This window comes from Sus scrofa, chromosome 8 (genome assembly GCF_054392235.1).
Source record: "Sus scrofa isolate SSC_HxYL_T2T_F1_AM1 chromosome 8, Sscrofa_HxYL_maternal_Yorkshire_Landrace_v2.0, whole genome shotgun sequence".
NCBI classification, from domain to species: Eukaryota; Metazoa; Chordata; class Mammalia; order Artiodactyla; family Suidae; genus Sus; species Sus scrofa.
Window position 1 is genome coordinate 110428615 of NC_139390.1, and position 26643 is coordinate 110455257.

A 26643-nucleotide genomic window follows, 5' to 3' on the forward strand; every position below is an offset into this window, starting at 1 on the left:
TTTTGGGAAAGAAAGAAGAATGTGTATCATTCACTACATGTCTTCTTTCCACACCTTATTTCTCTAAAGATTATCGGTTCCTATTGCTTAACATCTTTTCCATGTTGCAAGCAGGGAAGCAGTTTCAATTGGGAATATACAAAGTTTCTGATGAGGGAGTGTCCAAAAAACTTTTTTTCCAGTGAGAGGGGAAATGTGGAAGCCAAGTTTACAGATGTTATAGTGGTTAAAAAGCTGTGTAAGTATATATATGGCATTTACAACAATGCCTGTCACATAATGCTTTTGCCATTTGCTATTTTACCCTTCTGCAGATTGCCATGAATAGTTAGAAACTATGTCCATGCACACATGCAGGCTGGGGAGCTGGGTGGGCATTCTACTTCCTGATGAAATAGGTCCTGAAATGGTGATGGAGGGGGCAGGAGCAGTGTTGATAGTAGGAATATAAAATGTGGCAGCCCCTGTAGAACATTTGGTGGTTTCTCAATAAGTTTAAAAACAGAATTACCATATGACCAGTAATGCCAGTTTGTGGTATATACCCAAATGAAAGTGTATATCCACACAAAAATTAATATACAAATGCTCACAGCGGCATTATCCATAATAGTCAAAAAAAAGTGGACACGACCTAAATGTTTATCAACTGATAAATGGATAAACAAAATGTGGTGTAAGGGCTGAGGATAGGGCAAATGGGGAGTGACTGCTTAATGGACATAGGATTTCCTTTTAGATGATGAAAATATTCCAGAACTAGATAATGGTGTGGTTGCACAATATTGTTAATGTACTGAAGATCACTAATAGTCAATTTTATGTTATGTGTAATTTACCACAATAAATAAAAGTCAGTAAGTGATAAGTTCATGTATGAATAAGCCTTAAAACATCTGCAGCTTTGGATACTAAATGCTGCAGAAATTTTAGCCGAGAAAGTACTAATTTATAATAATTTAGCAATAGGTAGATTGATCTTGATCAGAAAATTACAGTGATGCAGAGTAAGTTTTCTAGAAAGTAATTTAATGTATTACAATCTGCCATATGCTATACATATAAATGAAGTACTGTAGAGTTGTTTTTTTTTTTCCTAAGAAGATACTCTTGTTTCTGAGAAAAGATAGTTCCATCCAAATGCCATTGCTAAGTATTATTTAATTTGAATAATAATGTTCTTTGTATTTGAACAGTACTTCCAGCGGCAAGAACACCCTGAGGTATGGTTATCCCTTTTTCAGTTCTGAAAATTGAGGCTCAGAGTGGTTAAGTGACTTGCCCATGATTACACAGCTTGCATTATACAGTTACCATTAATTGTTTAGATTACAAACCAACTTCTCTCACTTTAAGATCTACTTCCCATCACTGCAATACTCCTTGTAAGAGAGTAGAGCCCATCAAAAGCCCAATTACAAGGAGGGTCCAACTTACACATGCATCCACATTAGTAACAACTGGCTGCTGATATTTTTATCTGGAATGACACTTAATGTGTTAGTATGAGTCTCAATATGATATTGCAAGCATTTTATGTAGTTTAATTTTTTCTATTTTTAAATATTGCAGTTCTTCAGAACTAAAGGGAAAGTGGAACTCTTTCCTTCAAAGGTATTTTGTTAGTATACATATCTTAATTTTTTAATCCATGATAAAAAAATCCTTGGTAGGAATTATAAGACTGTCCTCAAATAACTTCTTGTTTAGATATACACTGGCTGCTACTGCAAATAAAGTTCTCTCATTTACATGCATGTTATGCTTATTTCTGAGGAAGTTTTGGTTATCACTCTCATTTTCCCTTTCTCTCCATTCTAATGATTGGAGCTAACATTATTCTCAAAGCATATTTTAAATCTCCAAAGTGCAGTTTACTTACTCTACTGAGTTACTCTCAAAGCAACTGCTACTTCCTTGAACCCAGGAAGGTGCTGGGACCTCCAATCTAGGCAGGAAAGCTTTGAGGACTGGCTCTTCTGCCCAAATCTCGTATGATAAAGGCAACCTGTTATTTTCTGGGTTATGTCCTGAAATCTTTTTGCATATTTTATTCCAGCTCCTAATTTGATTTTTGCTGAATCTATAAGCTTTTTAAACGTAACAAAGAATATTTAATATATTAGCAACATAAACTGATTTGAAAATAAGCTAATAGCTAAGTTATCTACTCTATTTTGTGTTATTACTGAATTTGATTAGGTACATTAATCCAGCCAAAGAGAAGGACCATCCCAAAAACATTCCGCTCAAAATCTTCACTGAGGATATCAAGAACTGTGCTTGTGTAAGTGTTTTAAGACCAGAAATTGAATTCCAAGTTCTCGACTTAGCAGAATGAAACTGATAAACAGAAAGAGACAGAGATAGGGAGGGTGGGAGGGAGAAAGAAGGAGAGGGGAAAGAGAGGAGGGGGGATATTTAGAAAGCACTATGTGGGAGCATGTAGTTTCCTATAAAAATGTAAAGGATATTGCCTGTTAAAAGTCCATAAAATTTCTGTGGATCCTTCTAACAGCAATTAGAGTGGTCATTATAATAAAGTGATTTTCACAAGCAAGTATTTCCTATTGGAATTAAACATTTTTTTTCTCTAATTGTTTTTACTTACATTGTGGTTTGGATTGTTTCCACTGGTTTTTTCTTTACTCTGATGTTTTTATTTGCAAACTGACAGAAAAGTGGCAAAAATAAAAATAGTACAAAGAACACTTTCATGTACTCTTTACCTAGATTCACCTACTTAATAACATTTTGCTCCATATGCCTTTTCTTTATCTTTGTCTCTCTCCTTATGGTATATGTGTCTAACTATTTTTGAGGCTCATACATACACCATGGCCATTTAGCCTTAAATTCTTAGGTATGTTCTAAGAATAAGGACATTCTCTCATATAACCACCACACGCCTATGACCTTTAGTAAATTCAACAGTGATGTTTTACTTTAATCGACCATTCATGTTCCATTCTTGTCAGTTGTCCCCTATCAAGTACAAGATCCACCCAAGGGAAGGTACTACGTTTAGTTATGTCAAAGGCAGAAGACTTTTGAAAGGACTTTCATTCTGAGGAATGTCAGGATTGAACTGAGTTGAGAAGGATGACACTTCTACCTCATTTTGTTTATGCTGTGGGGAGAAAAATCACACCATTAGTCCCAGTTATTCGTATATAATTTGATTTCTGAGAGTGTAGTGCAGCTGCCCAAACATTTACAGTGATGAACAAGATATCTGAGGTAATTTTTTTTTTTTCTTTTTTGGCCACCCTACAGCATATGGAGTTTGCAGGACAGGGATCAGATCTGAGCCACAGTTGAGACCTATGCCACAGCTGCAGCAATGCTGCATCCTTAACCCACTGTGCCAGGCTGGGGAGCAAACCTGCATCCTGGCGCTGCAGAGATGCTGCCAATCACTTCACACCACAGCGGGAACTCCTGAAGTATTTTTTATAATGCATTGTTCCACTACAGTCTAGAGTAGGTCTAGATCATACAAAATAGTATTTAAAGGTAGAAAAAGAGATAGTTTTAAGACAGGTTATTTTCTGGCCAATGGAAAAAGCCATGCAGATATTCTGACCTGCTTCTGAGTACCACTTGACCTCTTGAGGGAGATGAGACCAGAGGTTCTCCTGTAGCAAACACACTCTTGTCTCTGCTGCTTTGATTTATGGCAGTGGGTTACATTCAGAACTTTTCATGGAAAATCACCTTGATATTACAAAAAATCAACTTCATTTATATATAATACACACAAAATAAATATTTCTGATGCTCTCCATTCCTGAAGATCCAAGTTTCCCTCTAGTACTACTTCATTTCATCCCCTTTTTCGCACTTCTTTCCTTCTCAGATTCCAGGAATATGTATACTAGACCCTTTGATACTATCCACAGTTCCCTCAGGCTTTGTTACTTTTTTTCAATATTTTTCCCTCTTTCTTCTTCACACTGGATAATTTCCGTTATCTATTTTCAAAATCACCGACTCCACCATTTGTCATCTCCATTATGCAATTTAGCCCATCCAGTAAATTTTTTCTTTCAGATGTTTCTCAGATTTTAAAAAATTCTATTAAACATTTTCAATTTCTATGCTGAGAATTCTAAATTATTATCATGAACATATTTTCATTTACATCAATGAGCATAATTGTGATAACTTTTTGATTAATAATTTGAACATCTAGATCTTGAGGTTGACCTAAACTTTTGAGAAATGATCACCTTTTTCTGTGTTCTTCATATATAAAGTAACACTTTCTCAGATGGAAAAGTAAAAGGTGTTGATAAAGAGGTCTATCTACTGGAACTAATCTGTTGTACAAAACTGACAACATGCAGGAAGAAATATATATATATATATACAACTGAAATTACTATTTTGAACATAATATGCTCCTTATGCCAAAAAAAAAATTATCATGTAGACCAGATAAATTAGGGAAAGATCTAGTACCAACAGATTCTCTTAGTTCCTTTTATCTTAAAATGTCTTTATTTTGCCTTCATTCTTTAAGGATATTTTTGCTGGAGATAGAATTTTGTTTATAAAAATTTTCTTTTCAGTACTTTAAAGATGTTGCACTTTTAGTCTCAATGTTTTCTGATGAGTATTCTGTGCTCATTTAAACACTAATCCTCTAGGTGATTTGGTATTTCTCTTCAGCTGCTTTCAAGATTTTCTCTTAATTTTTGGGTTTTAGCAATGTGGCTATGAAGTACTGAATTGTGGTTTTCTTTTAATCTACCTGTTCGGCATTTTCTGAACTTCTTGAATATGTAAATTTATGTTTATCGCCAAGTTTGGGAAAGTTTACTCCTTACTACTTCAAATATTTTTCTTTTTTGCTTTTCTTTCCTTTTTTTAAATGTCTTTTATAGTCAGTTCTTAATCTAATGTTTCTGAAACTGAATACATAATGCAGTGAAATAAAGCCATACTATAAAAATGCAACTCGGGAAGAGAGAAGACGGTCCAGCCCTCCTTTTTAAACTATCCCTCCTCCATATGGAAACAGCCTAAAGGTGCTGAGGACTAGCACGTGTCCTCTCAGAATTCTCAGTCATTCTCTTTCTTGCTTAAGTTGTTATATTTTGTGTGCCACAAATCCTCTAAGAAAAATATGTTTTACTAAAATGCCTTCTACTAACTTCATGTTACATAAAGGAATGAAAATAAATTATAATCAGAGGTTTGTGCTCTACCTCTGCTTTACTTTGTCATTACCCAAATACAAGCTTTGACTTTAGAATATGGATAATAATTTGACAATAATTATGTGCTTTAAATTTTTTTATAACTTACAGCCATTTTTTTCATTTCTTTTTTACAGTCTGTAACTATAACAGTAACAAATTCAGACACAGTGAATGATGTTATCAACATGTCACTCCTAAAGCTAGGAATAACTGTAAGTTATCTGCAAGTTATTTTTGTTAAAAATAAACTGATTTTTGAGATTCGTGTGTCTGTAACATACTTCCCATGACAATACAGCTGATTTTTACAGATATATAAATCATATTTGTCCGCCTAAATTTAGAAGTTAAGGCAGCAAAGCTATACTACTAGTCTATACATGAATGTTATTTTTGTATTCCCATTTTAAATTTTATGTGAAGTGAAAGCCATAGCATGATGAAATTAGGCTATAATTTTAGGGCACTAATAACAACATGCATTTTTATTATATATATTATATACATAGATAAAATATAAGATTCTAAATATTTTCTCTTTTATTGGACTGTTCTTTCTGTATCTTCTTTCCTGATCTCTTCCATCCCATTTCCCTTGATTGCCACCTGAAGACTCGATCTCAGTGTGATTAATCCTAAATGATATGCTTTGTTGTAAATTTTGACATAAACACCACCTGGCTAGAAGCTACATCCCCTTGATGCAGGTTCTGAGAATGAGATGGCTAATGCCTTCTGTAAATTAGTAAAGATGGCAAGTTCTGAATAAGGCCCTGGATCTGGGGGCATTTGTGTATACATCACTTTCATTTTGTTTTGCTTTCAAGTGTCGGTTCTAATATGTTTTGATAGGAAAGTTGTGGCTTGTTGCAAATTTTTTGGTGAAAGAGATGGTCATATTTGAGGATGGGAGTGCATAGGGAGGAAGAGAGTAACATTCAGACGAACAGAATTGAAGGGAGCACTTGTAAAGCAATGCTCCTTATACAAATTCTCTGTAAATGTGAAAATGTCATGCTATTGTGATATGACATAATTACAATATTTATATTTAGGTTTTGTCTGACTCAATGGCATAAAAACACCCCTTAAAAACTCAGGACAGCCAGAATTTGGTATAAGAAATCAATGATTTCTGAACAAATGAAATTTAATACATTTTAAATAAAATTGAATTTATATGTACTGAGTTAAAGCACCCCTCTGCATTGATTTCTTACTTACATATACTTTCCCTGAATAAGAATTAAATATTGGAAGAGATCTGAGTAGTTTTAGGGATATGGTTGGGGAGGTTTATTACTGATAGAGCTCATTTTATTTCATTTTTGTAATTTTCCTTTACTTAAAGTTATCAATATCACTGGACAAGAAAAAACATATTTTGATGAAGAATTAAGGTTATTTGCCTATATATGTATGCTTGATTTAAAGGATTCCAAAACAGTATCTCCAATCTTTATCTTACAAGAAAAATTTTTATTACTCCTACTTCTTATTTGCAATATAATTTTGAGTGGATTTTCCTGTGTATATGTGATTGCTTCCATACCTGGGACCCTGCCTCCTCCACGGCAAGGCCATGATTTGTAATCCGGAGTCAAGGGAAAGCACAGTACCTAACTCTATTTGAAACATGTTTTGCTTTATTCTCTCCTTTAGGACTCTAATTCAGAAGTCTTTGACTTGTTTCAGATGGGATTTCTAATATTCCTAGGCAGTGATTCTGCTGGGAGAAACTGTTTTCTGCATCTTTAGGTTGGAGTCCTTGTCCATTTTCTCCTTGAGTGGGACTTGTCTGCATCAAAGCCAGTGGGCTGACTTTACTCTGCCATTCCATAAGGCCTCTTGGGCATTTGTTTCCTTTTGCTCATGGTTGCTGAGCTAATGATGCCTTTCAAGTTTAATTTACTCAGAAATAGTCATGGCAGAGTATATGGCTCTCTGGACAACATGCTTGTCTGAGCAGGGACATTTGAAGGCAAAAGCCAACATTTTCCAAGGAATCTGTAGATAGCAGAAAGCAAGACTTGAGATTAAACTCTTTCTCCACAGTGATGGGCCATTACCGTGATTTTTTTTTTTTTTTTTTTTTTTAATGCCATGAGTCATCCACAAAGTGAGGGGCTGACTACACTGTGGTTCCACAGATCCCCAGCTTTTATCAAAAGGAACAAGAATCTCAGATGTTCCATTGGAGGCTGCAAGGGGGAAAAGAGGCTACTGAAATCAGCATTGTTAACTCAAAACTTGTCACCACCCCTATGGACCAAAGAACATTTATACTGGTCCAAATTCGTTCTTCTTGGAAATATAGATATACTGAGGAAATGTGTTCTTGAAGTATCTACTATGAAAGATTTCCTGTAACACATGCTTCTTTCTGTTCCCAAGGGCTCCGAGAAAAATTACCAGCTATGGGTCAGTTCTGGCAAGAAAGAGGCCTCATACCCACTCATTGGTAAGTGTAAGGGAAAACCGAAGATGGGACTGATTGGGTTCAAAACTCTAACTCTAAAGTCTCAAAGTAATGGTCACTTAGCCTTAAGCTTAAATACCTCTAAAAGTGAAAATCTCATCTAATATTAATTCATACATTTATTAAATAATTCCAAGCACTTCTATCCCAGTCACTGATAATATCTCTTCATTCAGCAGGCAATGGTCTAATTGGGGAGATAAATGTAAATTTTTTTCCCTACTTTTTTACTTGATAAGCAGCTGTCTTGAAAAACTTTATTTCCTTACTCATTTACTTGAGTATGAAAGAAACTAAGTTGGAATCTCTCTTCCTCATACATTATTTTTCATATTCCAGTCTTGAAGTCCTCTTTTCCATTTCCTAACTACCACGTATCCTCTATTTTATGAGAATCTTCTAAAATCCAGTCATGCCTCTGAATCCAAGTACAAATATTTATTTAGCACTTGTTCTGTGCCCAAAACTTTTCTTAGCATCATAAAGAAAATGAGATAATCACATTGAGACTCTTCAAGTCTTCACTGACTAAACCACCTGTCGTTTGCTGAGTTTTTCAGCAATGCTTTTGAAGTTTTTGATAAAGAGATTATACACCTCCCCTAAAATAGTTACCAGAGCAAGTTAGCTAAAAATAATAGTAGGTATTTTTGGATCAGGAAATCTGTTCAGTGTGGTCAGTGAAAAACAGGGATTAAAATAAGGGAAAGGACAGGACCTATAGCAGAACTTGCAATATAGTAAAGGTGACAATGATTTCTACTAGAAATCTTAAGAGTATCCCCTCTTACATGTATTATATTTTTTTAAATCTGTTTAAAAATCCTGTGAGCAATCTGAAGAACATTCTCAAGTAATCTGGAAAATCTAGACAATCGAGTTCTTCTATGAAATATATATTCCCAGTCTTAGAGTACATGGAGTCACCAAGTACACAGCTGAGGACAAAATTTCATGTTTGTTTTTTTTAATGCTCACATATTGGTAAAAATCAGTCAGCAGTAAAGTGAAAAAAAAATCAGTTACTTAAGTATATTAATTTTAATAAAATGCATTAATTTAGATAAAACAATGTAGATAACAACATTTATGTTTAGAACAGCTTCATCCTCCATGGCTGGATGGCTCTAAGGATTCCTAAGAGCCTATCATTTATGATGATACCTTAGCAATAATTCTGAATGCATTTTTTAATGTGCTCTCAATTCTCAACTGTGGATTAGCTCCTGGTTATCCTGGTGATTTGGTTGTATTTTATTGTTGTCATGGAAGCTTCTTTTGCCTCAAAAGTCTCTGAAGAGACTCTGGAAGTCTCTGTGATTCTTGTTCTAAACAGAACAGTGACATTGCATTTATGCCAAATGAAAAGCAAAATCAAGAGCTCCTGAAGTTACACTCAATAATATATCAGAAAAGGAACTCTGTATTTTTAAAAAGTTAAATCCATGTCACTGCACAGGGTCTTTGAGAATTCTATGGAGAGGAAGCAATTTGAAGCATGAAAGTGCAAAACAAATCACTTGGCAGGCAACTCCCAATGATTTCTGGTATAGTTTTCCACCCTGTAAACACTGTTTGCACTTTGCTTCTGAGTTTCCACCACTGTGCAGCCTTGCCTCTGATCACTGCCTGGCAGGACCCCCTTGGAGGGAGGGCAGCAATGGAAGGGAAACGTAAAAGCAAATCATCCCCACTACTCTTGAATAGCCCTGGCTATTGAACTGACAAAAGGAAAAGAACAATCTGTTTATTAAACTGAAGGGTGAGAGAATAGTGATCATAGCAGTTCTTAACAAATATAGTCAATTATTTAAAAAATATTTATTATTTACTTTGATCCTTCTGAGTCTGTGTGTGGGGTAAGTGTTTAAAAGGAGGAATGTAAGGCACATAATTTGCCTAATATAGAGATCGAGTGAGTAGCAAGGCAAACATTAGAAGGGCCTTCAATGTTCTCAGATGGAATCACAATGAAGTGAATGTTGTGCAATAAATATACTGACAGATCTATATGTCCTGAATTAATAACATGTCTAAAAACATTTTCTCTTCACTTTTTTTTTCTTTTTATGACAGCACCTGTGGCATATGGAAGTTTCCAGGCTAGGGGTCAAATTGGAGCTGCAGCTACCAACCTACGCCACAGCTTGTGGCAAAGCCAGATTGATCCTTAACCCACTGAGTGAGGCCAGGGATCAAACCCGCATCCTCACAGACACTATGTCAGGTTCTTAACCTACTGAGCTACAATGGGAATTCCTCCCTTTACATTTTAAACTCTTGCTTGGGCACCTGCTTTTTGCAGGGCTTCCCCCATGAGAATGTACATCATGCTCACTCAGGAGTCACAGCCTTCCTTACCCAGAAGCCCCAGAAAAATGGCAGCCACACTACTGTGGTGTACTTTCTCACAGTAAGGTTTGATTGCACTCATCACCATTAGCCTGAGTCTATATTTAATTTTTCTCCATACAGGACATGAACATCCCTACGGAATTAAAATGAACCATCTTCCAGCTAGCGTGCTCATGCCACAGGGACCAGAGGACTCCACCTCTCCTTCAGCCGTCCAAGAGGGCTTTCTCCTGGAGCAGGGGTCCCCAGAGAATCAAGGCCAGTTTATTCTGAAGCCCAGGGACCAGCAGGAGAGAGGTGAGCCCTATCCCTTTCTCCAAGTGTCCTCTTTTGGCTCATGTCTCTATTCCTGAAAGCAAACTCATACATAGAGCCAATTCTCCATGTCTGGTGGGGAGGCAGTATAGGCAGGTATCCAATACCCACTCAGAATCAAGCTCAAAGAAAGACCCGACTCAATTCTAGGAAGGTTTAGTTTTTTCTCTTTAATTCCTCTAAGCAGACAGCTCCCTTCTGTGTAGTCCCGAGCACTTCCCACATATAATTATGTGTGTCCACATCTGTGTGTCTCATTAGAACACGGGCTTTTTACAGTCTGGGAACACATCTTCCCCATCCCAAGGTTTTGTCCAGCATCTCAGGCCCTCACAGGAGGTGGTTAGATGATTGTATGGCTTAGATAACACTTGAAACGCAAGAAAACTCCACTGGAGTAGAGTTTTAGAACTGAATTAGAATCTGTTCTGGGCTTAGGCTGAACTGACTTCACAATTCTACCTCCACAGCAAGCTCACTTTCCATGCCGGCTTCAGACTCAGGGCATGACTGAAACTAGACTGAATGTTTATGGGTTGGGTTGGGTTTTGTTTGTTTGTTTTAATCTTCCGTCTTGCAATTTTTTCCTCTACCATTGTAATATTGTCCCATTGCTATTTCTTTCCCTGAGGAAAAATGCGTTATTAATTTGGGAAGTATATGGGCCAGAACAAAACTTCTACTTAATCTTTTTATTACTATGATTTTTATTCTCTAAGTACAAAATTTCAAAAATTTTGAACATGAGGAAACACTAACCTAAAATCTTGCCAGGACTATTTTAAAAAGGTGAGGTTGTAAAGTTAGCTTGTTTACTAGTCTCTGTATTTCTCATGGCTATAACATATATTTTTATTGGTCACAGAGGTAACATGAGCTCTAGTACCAAAAAATGCACATTACTTGAAGGTCCAGCTAAGCCCGAAAATATCTTTGGAAAGTACAGGACTCAATGTCTTCTTTGCTTTCTGTCTCTGCTCATAGTGTATCCAGCTTTGTAACAAGGGGTGGAGCACTCTTCTTAAGAGCATTTTTCATATTAAAGCTGAATAATAGAATATATTTGGATAGTTTTAGAAATAATAAAACCAGGTTAAGAGTGGGAAAATCAGGAAGATAAACATATATCTTAAACAAATATTTGTACATGTTAATACAGAGGAATCTCCTCCTGGACTTAAAAAGGTACTTGCTCTCTTCCTTCTCTCCTTTTAAAATGATGGAGGTGTGAATGTCAGGGCAGGAAGAGCCTTAGCTAGGTAGAGTGGTAGCATTCCTTTCTGACTGCATACCTTCTGGAGACTGTAAAATCAAATGGAGAATGAGGGTGGGGTCTGCTTTAAAGGGAGGAGACTGGTGTCTCGGCTGCCATAAGCCCTCAGAATGAGGGAAGTTACTTCTATCAAGGCTGCTATGAGCCATGTCTTGTGCTGAGTGGTACACTGTATTATTAAGTCCAGTGAGGTGTAGGCAGCATCATTTATGTTAAATTTGAGCAAACCAAACCTCAAAGAGTTTTGAGTAACTTACCCAACTAAGTGGCAGAAGCAAGAGCCTTCTGATTCTCTCATCCAGCACAATGAGTGTTTCATCTATGTGAGTGGACATGATGATACACTCACCACATCTAAGAAAAGTCAAGTGGATGGGTATTTAAGGATATTTGGTAAAATGCTGCTCATCTGTTTTTTGTTTGTTTGTTTCTACAAACTGCTCTGCTGACTTTTTTAGCAGGTTATTTAAGGAAATGTTAAGCAGGTTATTTAAGCAGATATCAGGAAAATATTTATAGATGAGCAGTAGAAACTTCTAACTCAGTTCTTCACTGCTGAGCACTTTTCCTTGAAAAGCCTTTCATTAGCATTCCTTTGACGGGGGCTGCTGGGGTATTAAAAGTCAACTTTGGGTGGCTAGGTAGGGTGTTACAGGAACACGGCCACCTGGCTTCTTACCATACAGCCAGCATTTAATGACTACTTCCCAAGGACCCTGACTGCAGAAAGCATCCATGGAGCCACCTGAGGGTTGTGGCCTCCCAGAGGAGAGGGCCAAGAGGATGGCTGAGAAATGAGGTCAGATAGGTTGTGTCATGAAAGCCAGATGTTTTTAATGGAAGAATGTTGACCATGGTTGGGTACTCAGAAAGCCAATAGGAAATCTAAGAATGGGAGGAAACTTATTATAAAGGGAGAATGATTACCAAACTCTGCTTGATTTAAATAACAAATTGCTTTAGCTTTTAAAATGAGATCCGATACCTGAATCCCCTGATAATAATTGATAATCAGGAAATTTGTATAACTATAGGTTAAATGCCTCATAACACAGTACATAGGCAGCAGACAGCAATGTCTGGGAAGTAATGTCACTGAAATAACCAACCTCAAGTCTGATTAAGCCTCTAGGTTTAACTACCAGTTTGCAGGATGTGGGGAAGAAGAATACATTAACATCCCAGGATGCAATTAACCACTTTCAGAGTGAAGAAAATTCTACCCAACAAATGACTCAGTTTCTCTCTCTTCCAGCCATTGCAATGAACATGCTGTAAAGTGGAAATGGTGGAAATACGGGTAAATGAAACTACTACTAGTAATAGTGCCTTTCTTCCTTAGATTCAGACCAGAAAACAATTAAGAAGAATCTTGTCAAAAACTGGGCCTTTTGGCGGAGGTCCAGCACTCGCCAGGATAAGCAATGCCCAGCTCCACCACCTGCAAAGCCAAGAGAGCTCTTTGGAGTTTCCCTCTCTGATATCTGCGATGATGACAACCTGCCCACCCCAATTCTGGTAGCTCTTTTTTTTTTTTTTTTGGTCTTCTGTAGTCTTTTTAAGGAGGGGAGCTCTGAGAGGGCAAGTGTTCATCTAAAAATCTATCCCAAATGTAGAAGTCATTAGATAGCCCCTGGCTTTCACTGAAAATTCTTGTTAATATTACTTCAAAGAATAAAATCTGATTTAGATACTGTAGAGTCATAAGGCAAATACAACAGAAAAAGATACTCTTATCCATTGCAGTGGTTTTAGCAAAGACCTACATGAACCTGCTCAGATCAATTAAATGGGCTCTGTGCGTATGAATCTCTGAGACTCCACTTCCTCTTCATATTCTCTCCTATCTCTCTTTCCTTAAACCTCCATACTAATCTCAGGTCTCCTTCAGCTGAGTCTACTCTAAATACCTCCACATGGATTCAATTTGTAATTCAAGTGCTTAAGCGTAAAGACTCATCCTGTGGCAAATATGAATGGTTTAATCCTGATGGAATGTGTCAAATGAAATTCACAGTTTGGCCTGTGTTATCTCAAATCAGGGTACTGAATTATCAGCATTAACATTTATTCACTGTCCACTGTCTCTCCAAACACTATAATAGATACAGGGAATTTTATGTTAGATATGAAGGAATTATCATACTAGTTACATACTAGCTACTACCCCAAGCCTTGCATCTTTCACAACAAATTTAGCAAGTAGCTATAATTATCATCATCCCCACTTCAATCTTGAAAAACAAAAAAGCCTCAGTAAAGTATGGCTGTGCCCAAGGTCACACAGCAGATAAGTAGCCTAAGAGATACCAGATACCTTGGATTACCTGACTCCAATACCTGTTATCTCTCTACCCTGTACACAGAGGACATGAAGACACAGCAAAAGGAAATGAAAAACTGATGAGAAGGGAATGTGATCAGAGAAGGAGAGGGGTTTGGAGCCTGAGTTTAAGAGAGGAGGAAATACAAGAAGTTGGAATGGGGTATGCTCTCACTGAAAGAGGAATAAACAAATGGGAAATGAGTATAGCAAAAAGAATTCCATATTTGGACAAGAGCATCTATATTAGGGAATAATGAGAAAGGAACAGTGAAGGAGGAGAGGATGATTCTACAAAGTCCTCAAAACAGATAACAGTGAAAATTCACTTAAAAGGAAAAATATGATTAAGTAAGTTTTTAAAATGTTTCAGTGTATGAATATAAAGTGGATTGTTGGGTTGAAAATATATTTAGAGACACTGAAAAAAAAATACAAATTGACTTCAGCCTTTCTAATTCTAGTCCTGTATCCTCACCCACCCTAGCTCTATCAAAAAGGGGGCAAGATGTGCTCTGGGCTTGTAGATATGAAATTCCATGTCCTTTTCTTTTCTTCCCTATAGGATATGCTTTCCTTTATCAATCAAAAAGGGCCACTCACAGAAGGCATCTTCAGAAAATCAGCCAGTATAAAAGCATGCAGAGCCCTAAAGGAGAAACTAAACTCTGGAGATAAAGTGAACTTGGATGATGAATCTGTTCTTGTGGTAGCATCTGTCTTAAAGGTAGAGAAAGTTCTAGCATTATCCACACATGGAGTAACTCTGAAACTATATGATCCTCTGGTCCTTCATCATGATTACTCAAGAACCATAGAAGTCATAAAGTTAAAGGATCTGAAAAACTGAAAAAAGTCAAAATTTAAAGGAGCCACTTTGGGTGTTAAAAGCCCTATATGTTAGATATACTTTACTTTTTCATCATACAACACTCTCCCCATCTTCACTTCTGAACATTCACTGCAAAAGAATAATTATACATTTCAAAACACATACATACAGAGTTTTTTGTTTTGTTTTCACCAAAACAAGCTTCCTGCTTTTAATGATTTCCTCACCACCTTCCTAATGAAGGTAAAGTTTCCAAACGAAAATTCATATTATGCTTTTGAAAATAGTTATAGTATTTCACAACAGTAAGTAAACATTTGCTTTATGATGAATCAAAAAAAGCTCAGTGAGACCACCAAAATCTCTGATCACTTCATCATCCTTCCTTCCTTTTACTTTAAAATTAGTGTAGGAGTGACTCCACCATTTGTGCCTCCTTTCACCTCTTTTTATCACCTTTGGCATCCTTTGTTAATATTTGTTATGTTTGGCCTATTGCCATGGTTATAGTTACATGGTAATAACCAGCTCCCACCTCCTGCCTCTTTTATAAATTGGACTTTTAAAGTGGGTGCAGCAGTTTAAATTAGTTTGAATTCTGGAAATTCAGTAGACTTATACAAAAAATAGTTTGATTTTGAAATGATACAGCTAAATCACAAGTATCTAGTTACATTTCTACAAGGGGAATAATAGAACAGAAAATAAATTAATCCATCCTGGTACTTATTAGCAGCTCTGAACAAAAATATGTTAGTGTAGTAATAACTGCAAATGGGTTATTAAAATTATCTTAAAAACTCAGTTACATTTGATCTTTCCTTGTCCCATATTAACGTTCAATCATACTTGATTGTATGATAAATAGCAACAGTTCAGAAATGACTTAGAGTTGACCCCTGTATGCAAATAGTGAGATGAGTGCTGCCCTTTGTAAGGTGCACACATTTGATTTTCTACCAAGAGTTAGTAAGTTTTTGCCTAAATCTATGTTATAAGCACAGACTAGAAAGAGAGTGGCTACTCATAGGTACAGTTCTTAGACGTTCCTAAAGTTTTCTCTTCCTAAAGTTGACTGGTTTTGGTGGGGTATCAGACTTTGCAACCTAGGCCTTGATAATATCATGTGTCAAACTAACCAGAGAGTTGGTCCACACCAGAAATGAATATATCATCAGTATCACACTGAGTCTGCCATTAAGATATCTATAAAAAGAGGCCTAACAGCAAATACCCTTAGTATATTCTGTGGGGGTCATGTTCTGGTTTAACCACATTCAACCTCATCAATGCAACTGCACAGAGTCCAGGAAAGAGAGGAGACAGCTGGTGCAAGTGCATGCAGTTTGGTACACATATCAAAGGCCTTGCTGCACCCTCCCAGACTCTCAGGACTAGCCAAAGCCAGAGTGCTTCCTCCCTCCAAATATATTGGGGCCACTCCCTAGGAAACACCGTGAAAAATCCTAATGACCATAAGTGGGTAATGTATAGCAGCAACATAGTAAGGGTATGAGAGGACTGAGACTTTGTCCATGTCTTCACTGTTCCATCTCCAATACTCAAAAGAACACCTGGCACAAATAGCAGCTCAAATGAGTACTGAAACAAGTGAACACTTACTGGATTAAAATCATGAAAGTTGCCTAGAGGCATTTCCTAAACAAACTACTATTAAGACATGTCAGGCTATATAATAAGACCAGTGGAAGCAAGGTGTACCTGTGAAACTAGCAAGGTGATGTAATAATTTTCCCTCAGTCTTGCACAAAACATTACCACTTCATAAATTTTAATAGGCCTAATTCTATGACATTAAGACTTGTTCATCAGCCCTCTAAAGTGATGAACCTTACAGGCCTCCTCTTAGGATGCTTATACTTAGCCCTGATACTCAGAGGCCTGAAGCTGTGATACATCTAAATTTTAAATTTCCTTTCCTGGAAGGATATGTTCCATTCAAGCAGTTGTAACAGGTAACATGTAGTTACTCATTGGAGATTTTGGTATATTTCTGCCTGATGCTCAAAAGTCTGTAGAACTGAACTTTTATTCAGTTAAACAAAGGAAGACTGAAGCTCTCATGAGAGTAGTTTTTTTCCCAAGGAGCATATGAACCTCAAGTCAGAAAGCCCAGTTCTCTCTTAATATGTATGCAAGAGGGGGCTGGGGAATGTTTGTTTTGTTTCAGAACTTTTCTTGCTTGAATTAAGAGCAAACACTGTATCTAAAATAAATTAGCAAAATGGGTATGGACATTTCTTTTCAAAAAGCTAAGAGGATTTAGGATGAGTTATCACGAGACCATGTCAGTTTGTACTAGTGTGCTATAATGCACACAAAGAGTAAGTCCCAGATGATAAAGAGGCCTTAGCTTCATTCTTACTACAGTCTAGACTCTACTTTTATGCTTCAAACTATAGTTGGAGACAATCCAAGCACCTACTTCTAGATGTGCAAGGCTGTGCAGAGTCAGAGCCAAGTTCTACATGCGTCACAGTTTGGGTAATTGTGATGCAAGTGGGGACTGAACTGAATTCTTCAACCAAATTTTTTCTCTGAAACTTCTCCAATACATTTATTATAAAAATAATATACATACATATTTTTTTATCTATATAAGGATTTTCTTCGAAATATCCAAGGAAGTATATTCTCAGCCAGTCTCTACGATAAATGGCTTGGTGTTATTGATCAAGGAAATGAGGAGGAGAAAATAACTGCGACCAAGAGGTAATGATGCAATAATTACTTGACTCTGGTCACATCTCAAAAATACAACCAATATACTCTTAGGAAAATATGAGTTTATAGTTTACAGCTTTGTCCACTAAAATAATGACCAATGTCAAAGGTTTCTTTTGATCATACTCCATGGAGGCCACTTTAAAAACAGATGCATGCCTTACTGCTGATACTGAATTCTTGTTTTTCTCCTGATCGTATTAATGTGGAATCCTCAACCATTTTACACCTTCTAAATACATGAAACTACTGCAGCTGAAATCCAATGGTCTAAGAGATGCTAGAGGACCAATCTGCCAGTGGTATGATCTTTGTCAAACACCTAACTAACCAGAGAAGTTCTTATCTGGTTCAGGAACTGAATTCAATGAAACAGTTTTATATGCATTCATGCCTGAAACTCTTCAAGAATGGTTTGTGTACATAGTATATAAATGAGTACTCTGTTCTCTCTCTCTGTATTTCCACTTCCTAAGCAAAATGACTTGCTTTATTTAGAAGTGTGTTTTTCTGTCTTTAGGCTTTTAGACCAGCTGCCAAGAGCCAATGTTGTTCTCTTACGATACCTTTTTGGAGTGTTAAGCAACATTGAGCAACATTCCTCATCCAATCAGATGTCGGCTTATAATTTATCAGTGTGTATAGCCCCAAGTATTTTTTGTCCACCTAATTCCGGCATCTCAGAAAACAATTTCACAAACAAGGTAATGAGATCTTTCACTTTTATGCCCTTCAGGGCAGAATCCCCACTTGAACATAAAGTCTGCAGTGTTAACTCTGATGGGCTAGCTTTTTATTTTTTTAAATTTTAATTTTTTGGTCTTCTTAGGGCCGCACCCAATGGCATATGGAAGTTCCTAGGCTAGAGGTCCAATCAGAGTTGTAGCTGCCAGCCTATGCCAGGGACACAGCAACATGGGATCCAAGCCATGTCTACAACCTACACCACAGCTCACAGCGATGCCAGATCCGTAACCCACTGAGCAAGGCCAGGGATTGAACCCACATCCTCATGGATGCTAGTTGAGTTCACTAACCGCAGAGCCACGACAGGAACTCTGGACCAACTTTTTAAAGTACACATTTTAATTATACTCCTCTGGAGTGACAGTCATTCATCCTACTCTGGTGGGGTCTGGGAAGGTAGGTTGTCAAGCTGCTAATTGGGAGCAGCTGAATCACTTCTCCTTTCCCATCCAGGAGTCTAAACAATAGAGTCAGATGAGATGACTGAAAAGAACCTGGGCTTTAGAGTCTGATAGCCAAGGTTCAACTCTTAGCCTAATCACTAAAGGAGGGATGTGTAAACTTGGGCAAAGTTTTCAAGCCATGATTTCATCATTACACGATGATGACAACACCCAGCTCCTCACTGCTGGAACATCTTAGGTGGCTTGGGCAATATTGAGCACCCATGGCTCCATACACACTGGCCTTCTGCTGCCAGTTGTGGCTCATTCAGAAAAATACTTGGCTACTATTTCACCTCCAGTACAGGATGAGGAAACTAGGCAAAGATTTCAGAACATCATAATTGAGCCACAACATGCCTAATAAGATCATAGCCCTTCCCCAAGCTTACTCAGATGGCAAGCATGAGACAAGGCAATGCAGTTACACCAAGAGACATGTTTTCTCTCTAGCTGTTTGCTTTCTTCACAAAAAAACCACAGAAACTCTTTGTTTCCCAAATTTCAGGTAATTCTTAAGAAAATTTCACAAGTTTTTGTCTATTAGATGCTTTATCAATTTTAACAAGATGATATATGTGAATTATATCTCAATAAAACTGGAAAATTATAATAAAAATAAAATTTAATAATATACACCATCGCCCCAAACATCCTATAGAGGTTACTTGAAAATTGTCTTAAAGATGTAACCATCATTACAAAAATGTCAGCTATTAAACTAGGCCACAAATTATAACTTTAGCCCACTGATTAAAAGAATTTTAAAATCTATGCCCAAAGTACTCTTGGAAATATCAGTTATTTCTTAGAGAAAACTGTTGTTTATATATACATGTATGTTATATATATGCATATTATATATGTGTATATATAATTTTTTGAAATCATCTCAATTTTTCTCAGAATTCCTTTGCATATTTTGTAAGATCCAAGATTCATATATGAAATATGATTATAACTATGCTATATGTAAAAGAATACCCTGGTTTTTTGCCCTTTTGTTTTACAGATTTCTTTTGTACAATTTCTCATTGAAAACTGCCTCAAGATATTTGGCGAAGATATCACTTCCCTCTTGGGAGAGAGCTCAATGAGCTGTGATAACAGTGATATCACTGACAGCAGTGAGAACCCTGCAGGTACTATGATAATTTAATTGGCTTTGTTGAGGAGGGCAAGGCTGCCAAGGTTCATGGGACATCTTTAGTGCTGTTTTGGAGTCTAAAGCACATCCCAAGGGCAATAAGTTCCATGTGCTCCAGGTCAGGGGAGCTTTCATACTGCTGTGAGATCAAACACACAATCTTGGGTATGACTTCAAGTGCTGTTAGTACAGCATTAGGAGACATCGTGGTATACAGCATTTTGGAATTTTTTTTAAAAACTTTAAATGGGACTCATATATATTGGATGTGCTCTGGTTGAAACTTGAGTGAGGGACTCAGAGTACTGCCTGGATATTCCTCTCTCCCTCCTTTTTCTGCTCAGTGGTCCCTGAGGCACCATGGGTTACCAATGCCTTTGAAATAGGCATCGCTGAGAGAAAAAGGACACAGTTTAATGTCAAACAACCTTTCCAGACCAAAAACTCCTGTGCTACTGTTTACCAGCTGCGTTAACTTTGGCCGATTATTCCAGCACAGATTCAGTTTCTTCATTCTAAAATGTGAATAAAAATAATTTCTAAATCTTAGGAATGTTGTAAAGATTAAATAAGATAATAGATGCAAAATAAATTTGTTAAAAAAAGCAATTAATAGGGCTAGTAGAAGTTCCCCTGAAACCACAGCTGGTATTATTTGAGCCTAGCTAATCACAGCTAACTAGTGGCAGTCCATTTTATAATGCGGAGTTTAGATTCAGAACCTGAGGACATATATAATGAGTCCCTTCATATCTTTGATATTTCTAGATTTTATGGCATTTACCTCACTGCTTTAAGGAAATCTTTAGGAAAACCCATTTCAGATGTGCCTACTATTTGAAAATATGCTTATACTAAGACAACTTTATTTTTTCACTTCATCAGTGACAGCAAAACCACCTCCTGAACCCAAGCCAGTGACACAACTGCAGAATGATGCCAAGCCTCCACCTAGCATGGGGCCACCCAGCTACATATCTATAACTGGCTAAGTCACTGAGGATGAGGATTTCCACAATCACATTTTGATCCTTCCTTTTTATTGATTTAGCTATGTCTACAATTTTCTAAGTCTTAAGATTAGAATCTCCATAATCATACTTGACTTTTCCTTTTTCTTTATTCCCCATAATATCTCACCAAAAACTCTTTTTCTAAAACATTTACATGATTTTGTTGAGTTTGGATTAAATCCTCAGATCCTATCCAGAAATAAGTGAATTTCCTGGCAGAAGAACATGAGGCACCTTAAACTAAAAAAACCACTTTCAATCACTGGATGAAAAATAAGACCTTCCACTTTCAATCACTGGATGAAAAATAAGACCTTCCAGCTCAACCCACTTGAGTTTTTCCTTTCCTTGATCCCATGTATCCAAATTTGAGAAAATCTTCCTATGAAATCTCTTCAATCTTCCATTCCTACCATATTTTTCTGTATTGTATTTTTAATATTAATCAATAAAAATGGGTTAGACAACCATTTTATTTTTCTCATGGTCCATACTAACACTTTGGTGGAGGCTCATCTGGGCAGTACGGGTCTCAACTAAGATGCACTTATGCACTTGCAGTCAGCTGCTCAATTGGAGCTAACTTACGTGTCTGTCCACTGGTGCTGAGTCTGAGTTGATCCCCATGTCTTCAACAAGCTAGCCCAGCCTTCTTCATATGGTCAAGGAAGAGTTCCCAATGAGAGAAGCCTTTCAAGAGTCAATGCAGGAGACAACTCCACAAAGGACTACAAAGACAATGAGATAATTATTTACTGAGAGCTATTACTGTAATCTACCACACATGATAAAACTCAAGACAGCAATACTACTACACACATCCTCTTATTCATCACTTTTAACCCTCTATTCTTTAGACTGGTATTGCACAGAGGATGTTAGGAAGTGTGGCAGGAAACATCTTGGAAATAATGATTTTTTTTTCATCAGGTATTTCTTGCCTCTATCCTTCTCCCCATGTTAAGATGTCTTAAGAGAGAGCCAGAGCGTTTCCTCAGAGAAGAGAAGTCATAGAAGAATATGTGGAAAAGATAGCTCTTAGTTGCTCATGAGTTTTAAAAATTTAGTTTCCTAAGAAACAAAAACATGTCATGACACCGAGTAAAGATTTAGGTGGAAATCTCATGGAAAAGCCCTAAACCCTTAGGTATGTGGGACGTGTGTCCCATTTCTTGAATAGAAACCAAGAAGAATCAGGAAGACCTTACAGAGCCGCTAAACAACATGTCTAAGAAAGATGGGGCATTGTGCATTCATATAGAATTTCTTATACCTCAACATGGAACAGATAAGGTAAATTCCCATAAATATGAGAATGGTGTGGAAGGCATAAAGAGAGCCACTGGAGTTAGCAACAGCTGTACAGACCAGATAGCAATCAGGACATCTCAGCATACACAGATGACACAGAGGATCAGTTAAGTGTCATCCTACTATTCCACGATCTCCTAACTCCTTGGCACTAAAAGACTCCAGGACATAAGACACACACATGGAAAAAATGGAGAAATCTTGAATATTTTTCCAACCTGGGAACAGAGAATTAAACCAGAAATCAAATGAGTTATTAAAAAATACAGAACATGAGTTCCCGTCATGGCACAGTAGTTAACAAATCCAACTAGGAACCATGAGATTGCGGGTTCGATCCCTGGACTTTCTCAGTGGGTTAAGGATCTGGCGTTGCCGCGAGCTGTGGTGTAGGTAGCAGACGCGGCTAGGACCCCGCATTGCTGTGGCTCTGCCGTAGGCCGGCAGCTACAGCTCCAACTGGACCCCTAGCCTGGGAACCTCCATGTGCTGCAGGAGCAGCCCTGGGAAAGGCAGAAAGACCAAAAAAAAATATATATATAGAACAGACATATCTTTCAAATATCAGTCTGGAGACTGAGATTGGTATCAACACATAGGGAATACTTGATCCAAGGCATTCTTTTCCTAGAAAGAGTTCCATGGTCAAACACATTTGGGAAATGCTATAGTTTCCTTCTGGAAATCAAAATTCTCATTAGCATATCAATATCTTAGAGAAAGACCCACATTAAAGAAACCCAGTACTTTCCAAATTTATTTGACCTGGGAGATCATTTTGGAGGAACCCTATTAATGAATGATCCTAGGAGCATGTATTAACAAACCTTGCTCTAAATTAATCTTCTGAAGTCATAGATTTTACTATTTCACTCACTTGCTCAAAAACCTTCAAATGATTTTCAATTGGATCTTCAGGGTTTTTCTTCCTTCCCAGAGAAATGTCCTTTTATTGAAGATCATTTACAATGCAACTTGCTCAAGTAATCAGTTTCCTCTTCACTATTTCCCAGTATTAACCCTTTTCTTTAGCTAGGTCAGACACTTCACTGTTTTCTGAACAAGATACACTGGTGTTCCTAGGTATAATTTTCAACTCCCTTTGTTCTCTATATATCCAGAAACTAGGTAGCTGTTTGGGTTCTATTCTCCCAGAAATTTCATAAAATCATCCCTGACCACTCCATTCTGGCTCCACCTAATTGTTCTTTTATAATGCATGAGCACTTGACCCTGAGAACTGGTTCACATGCTGCTCTACACCATCCGGAATTATGCTGGTATGTTTACACATCATTCAACAAATCCAAATTCTTATGGTAAGTGATTATATCTTGTGTTAGATTCCTATTACTTTTAATGGCTAGCTAAATGTTTGCTAAAAAAATGAATGAAAATGTGCACTTTTCTAGGAGTGTAGAGATTTTCCACAGATTGGTTATGACTACAAATTTTTAAAGTAAAGAGGCAAACACAGCACAAATGGAATTTCAGCATGTAACAATAAGGCATCCAATTTGACTAAAGTTTTTAGATATATGACTTCACAGACTTTTCACAAGTTCTGGGATATATTAAGTACCTTTATTCAGCATGCAAAAAATGAGATATTGGTATAATATATTAGGGAATAGTTAAATGCTTGTATGAAATTTCTTTTAAATAGCAAAAAATCCATTATAAAAGGGGAAAAATATGACTGGGTAACGCACATGTGAGTTTTTGAGCCAAGAAAGATACACAAAAGTTCCTCAAATTTCTAAGAGAAATACAAATAACAGGAGGTAAAGAAAAGTTGAAATACAACTAATTTGTCAACTGTAAATCATAGAGGAAATTCTTTTCATGGGGAAATGTTTAATAAATGTTAGTTTTTCCCTCAGGATACTCAAGTATAATATATCATTGAGAAAGTCAATTTATTAATCTTTAGAAAAGATCCTAGGAACTGATAAACTATAAAAAGACCCATATGGAGTTCCCATTATGGTGCAGCAGAAACAAATACGACCAGAAACCATGAGGTTGCAGGTTCGATCCCTGGCCTTCCTCAGTGGGTTAAGGATCCAGTGTTGCCATGAGCTGGGTGTAAGTCACAGATGTGGCTTGGATCTTGCGTTGCTATGGCTGTGGTGTAGGCCAGCAGTTGCAGCTCCGATTATACCCCTAGCCTGGGAACCTCCATATGCCGTGGGTATGGCCCTTAAAGCAAATAAATAAATAAATAAATAAAAGTTTTAAAAAAGAAAGGACCCATATGTCTAACCTAGAATAAACAAAAGGCAACTAGGCTTTCTGATATTGGTCTTTACCACTGTTGGTTTGTGTAACTAATAATTTGCACGTAGTAATGTAACTAAGAAAAGTAAATCAAAGATACTGAGGATGAAAATCTTATTTTATTCCAGAAAGAAAGCTATTCATAAGGCTACTTTATGAGAAAACTAATTCTCTTAATGGTGATTAATTACTATGATATATAGAATGGAATATGCGCGCGCACACACACACACACACACACACAATTTTTTATCCCACAAAAGCAACTTGTAAGAATTTGGGAGGTGTATATAAGCATTGGGCAATGCCTTTCATATTTCTCTGTAATTCCTACCATACTAACCAAATAGCCAGTAAGAGCTCTAAAGATCTATAGTGACTGATGACTCTTATTTTACATTTTTACGCTTTACATGTCCACAGCACAGTTGGTGCTACAAAGAAATTGATTTCTTTTTGGCGTTGGGCCTAAAGTCAGTATTCATTTGGTTGGCTTAATCTTGACAAAGAATGAAATCATTCCTTTGTCATGTAAAAGAAACTACTAGAAAACAAAATTGTCAACGGAGAGTTATAGTTTCCTAAAATGGAAAAAGACAATAGTTTGCATCTACCAGATTCCCAGTCCATCCCACTCCCTCCCCCTTCCCCTTGGCAACCACATTGTTTAGGCTTTTTTCTTTTTCAGGTTTTCCAATCTGTAGGACTTTCATCACTATTTGTAATAGTCAATTTCTAATTTAACTGCATCATGATTGGATACTATATTTTGAATGACTTTAACTCTTTATGAATGAAAGTATACAGTAAATTTTATAAACATTTAAAATGCTGCTCGCATGCTTTAGAAGGATGTGTATTCTCAGATTCTCTTTTGGGTACAGAGATATTTATCCATTTACAATCATGTTCTATGTGTTACTGAAATCCTCTCTATATATTATCCAAATAAATAGTTTCTAAGAGATGCCATTACGGTTATGAGTTTGTCAATTTTATTTTCTAGTTCTGAGTTTTTGTAGGGGTTTTCTCTTTTTTTTTGGTGTTTTACATTTTAAGTCTATATTAGCAAACACAAATTTCTTTTCTTTTCTTTTTCTTTTTTTTTTTTTTGGTCTTTCTGCCTTTTTGGAACTGCACTTGTGGCATATGGAGGTTCCCAGGCTTGGGGTCTAATTGGAACTGTAACTGCTGACCTATGCCACAGCCACAGCAACTTGAAATCTGAGCCACATCTGCGACCTATACCACAGCTCATGGCAATGCCGGATCCTTCACCCACTGAGTGAGGCAAGGGATCAAAGCTATGTCCTCATGGATGCTAGTCGGATTCATTTCTGCTGAGCCACAATGGGAACTCCAAATGCTGCTGTATTTTCTAGGATTACTAATTTGGTACTTTTCCTATTCATACGATCTTATATTTTTTTCAACAGAGATCATTCCTTCCTTTTCCTCTTTGATTTTGGGACCAAGTAGGATGCTGTTTAACAAATACATAAAAATGTGCAAGAGGCTTTGCACTTGTAGGGAGTACAGGCTGGAGGAGTTTTTGAGATGCATCCTATGAAAAGCCTAGATTGCCATGAAGGCAATATTGGTAAAATTATAGATATCAGAGGTGATTCTAGTAAGGGTTCAGAAAGAAAAGAGGAGAGCTTGAGAGACATCTGTATCTTATTTCAGAATACATGAATAATCATGAACAGAATGTTAGTGAAATATGGATGTTAAGGATCATCCCAGTGAAGTCTCAGATGGAAATGAAGAACGTGTTATTGGAAACTAGAAGAAAAAATAACCATGTTATGAAGAACAAAGAACTTGGCTGAGCTGATGTTCTAGTATTTTATGGAAGATAGAGCTTACGAGCAATAAAAATGAGTATTTAGTTCAGTGGCAGTGATTTTCAGCTACTCTATCTTCTAGCTCACGGATCCATTCCTGTGAATCATTCAGTTTACTGCCGATTCCTTCTAGTGTATTTTTCATTTCAGTTACTCTTCATTTCTGTTTGGTTGTTCTTTATATTTTCTCTTTATTAAAAACTTCTAACTTCTCGCTCTATGCATCCAATCATCCACTGTGGAAAAGAGTATGAAAGTATCTCAAAAAATTAAAAATAGAATGTATGAGCTAGCAATCCCACTCCTGGGTATATATCCAAAAAAAC

The 26643-nt window shown here is 36.9% G+C and overlaps 1 protein-coding gene and 1 long non-coding RNA gene across 8 annotated transcripts in view; one reads left to right on the forward strand and one right to left on the reverse strand.

Annotated features, from left to right (window-relative positions):
* Positions 1 to 21349, forward strand: part of LOC102159443 (rho GTPase-activating protein 20) — a 28109-nt gene extending 6760 nt beyond the window's left edge. The window contains exons 4-15 of the mRNA XM_084973084.1: positions 1197 to 1223; positions 1573 to 1614; positions 2203 to 2287; positions 5342 to 5419; positions 7602 to 7668; positions 10162 to 10338; positions 12972 to 13147; positions 14518 to 14679; positions 17408 to 17517; positions 18050 to 18233; positions 19732 to 19861; positions 20752 to 21349. Coding sequence (XP_084829210.1) covers positions 1197 to 1223; positions 1573 to 1614; positions 2203 to 2287; positions 5342 to 5419; positions 7602 to 7668; positions 10162 to 10338; positions 12972 to 13147; positions 14518 to 14679; positions 17408 to 17517; positions 18050 to 18233; positions 19732 to 19861; positions 20752 to 20858 — 1345 coding nt within the window. The 3' untranslated portion in view covers positions 20859 to 21349. The remainder of the gene's footprint in view (positions 1 to 1196; positions 1224 to 1572; positions 1615 to 2202; positions 2288 to 5341; positions 5420 to 7601; positions 7669 to 10161; positions 10339 to 12971; positions 13148 to 14517; positions 14680 to 17407; positions 17518 to 18049; positions 18234 to 19731; positions 19862 to 20751) is intronic.
* The window catches only part of LOC106504732 (uncharacterized), an 832408-nt gene that overhangs the window by 601486 nt on the left and 204279 nt on the right, over positions 1 to 26643 (reverse strand). For 3 of the 7 annotated variants that reach the window (XR_014813123.1, XR_014813125.1, XR_014813122.1), the window contains exon 3: positions 21468 to 21607. This is a non-coding gene — a long non-coding RNA (uncharacterized LOC106504732). Of the gene's footprint in view, positions 1 to 1143; positions 3131 to 6759; positions 7215 to 11038; positions 11402 to 11886; positions 11984 to 21467; positions 21608 to 26643 lie in introns of those variants that run through there. The other 4 variants (XR_014813126.1, XR_014813127.1, XR_014813124.1 and 1 more) reach the window with 4 other exon arrangements.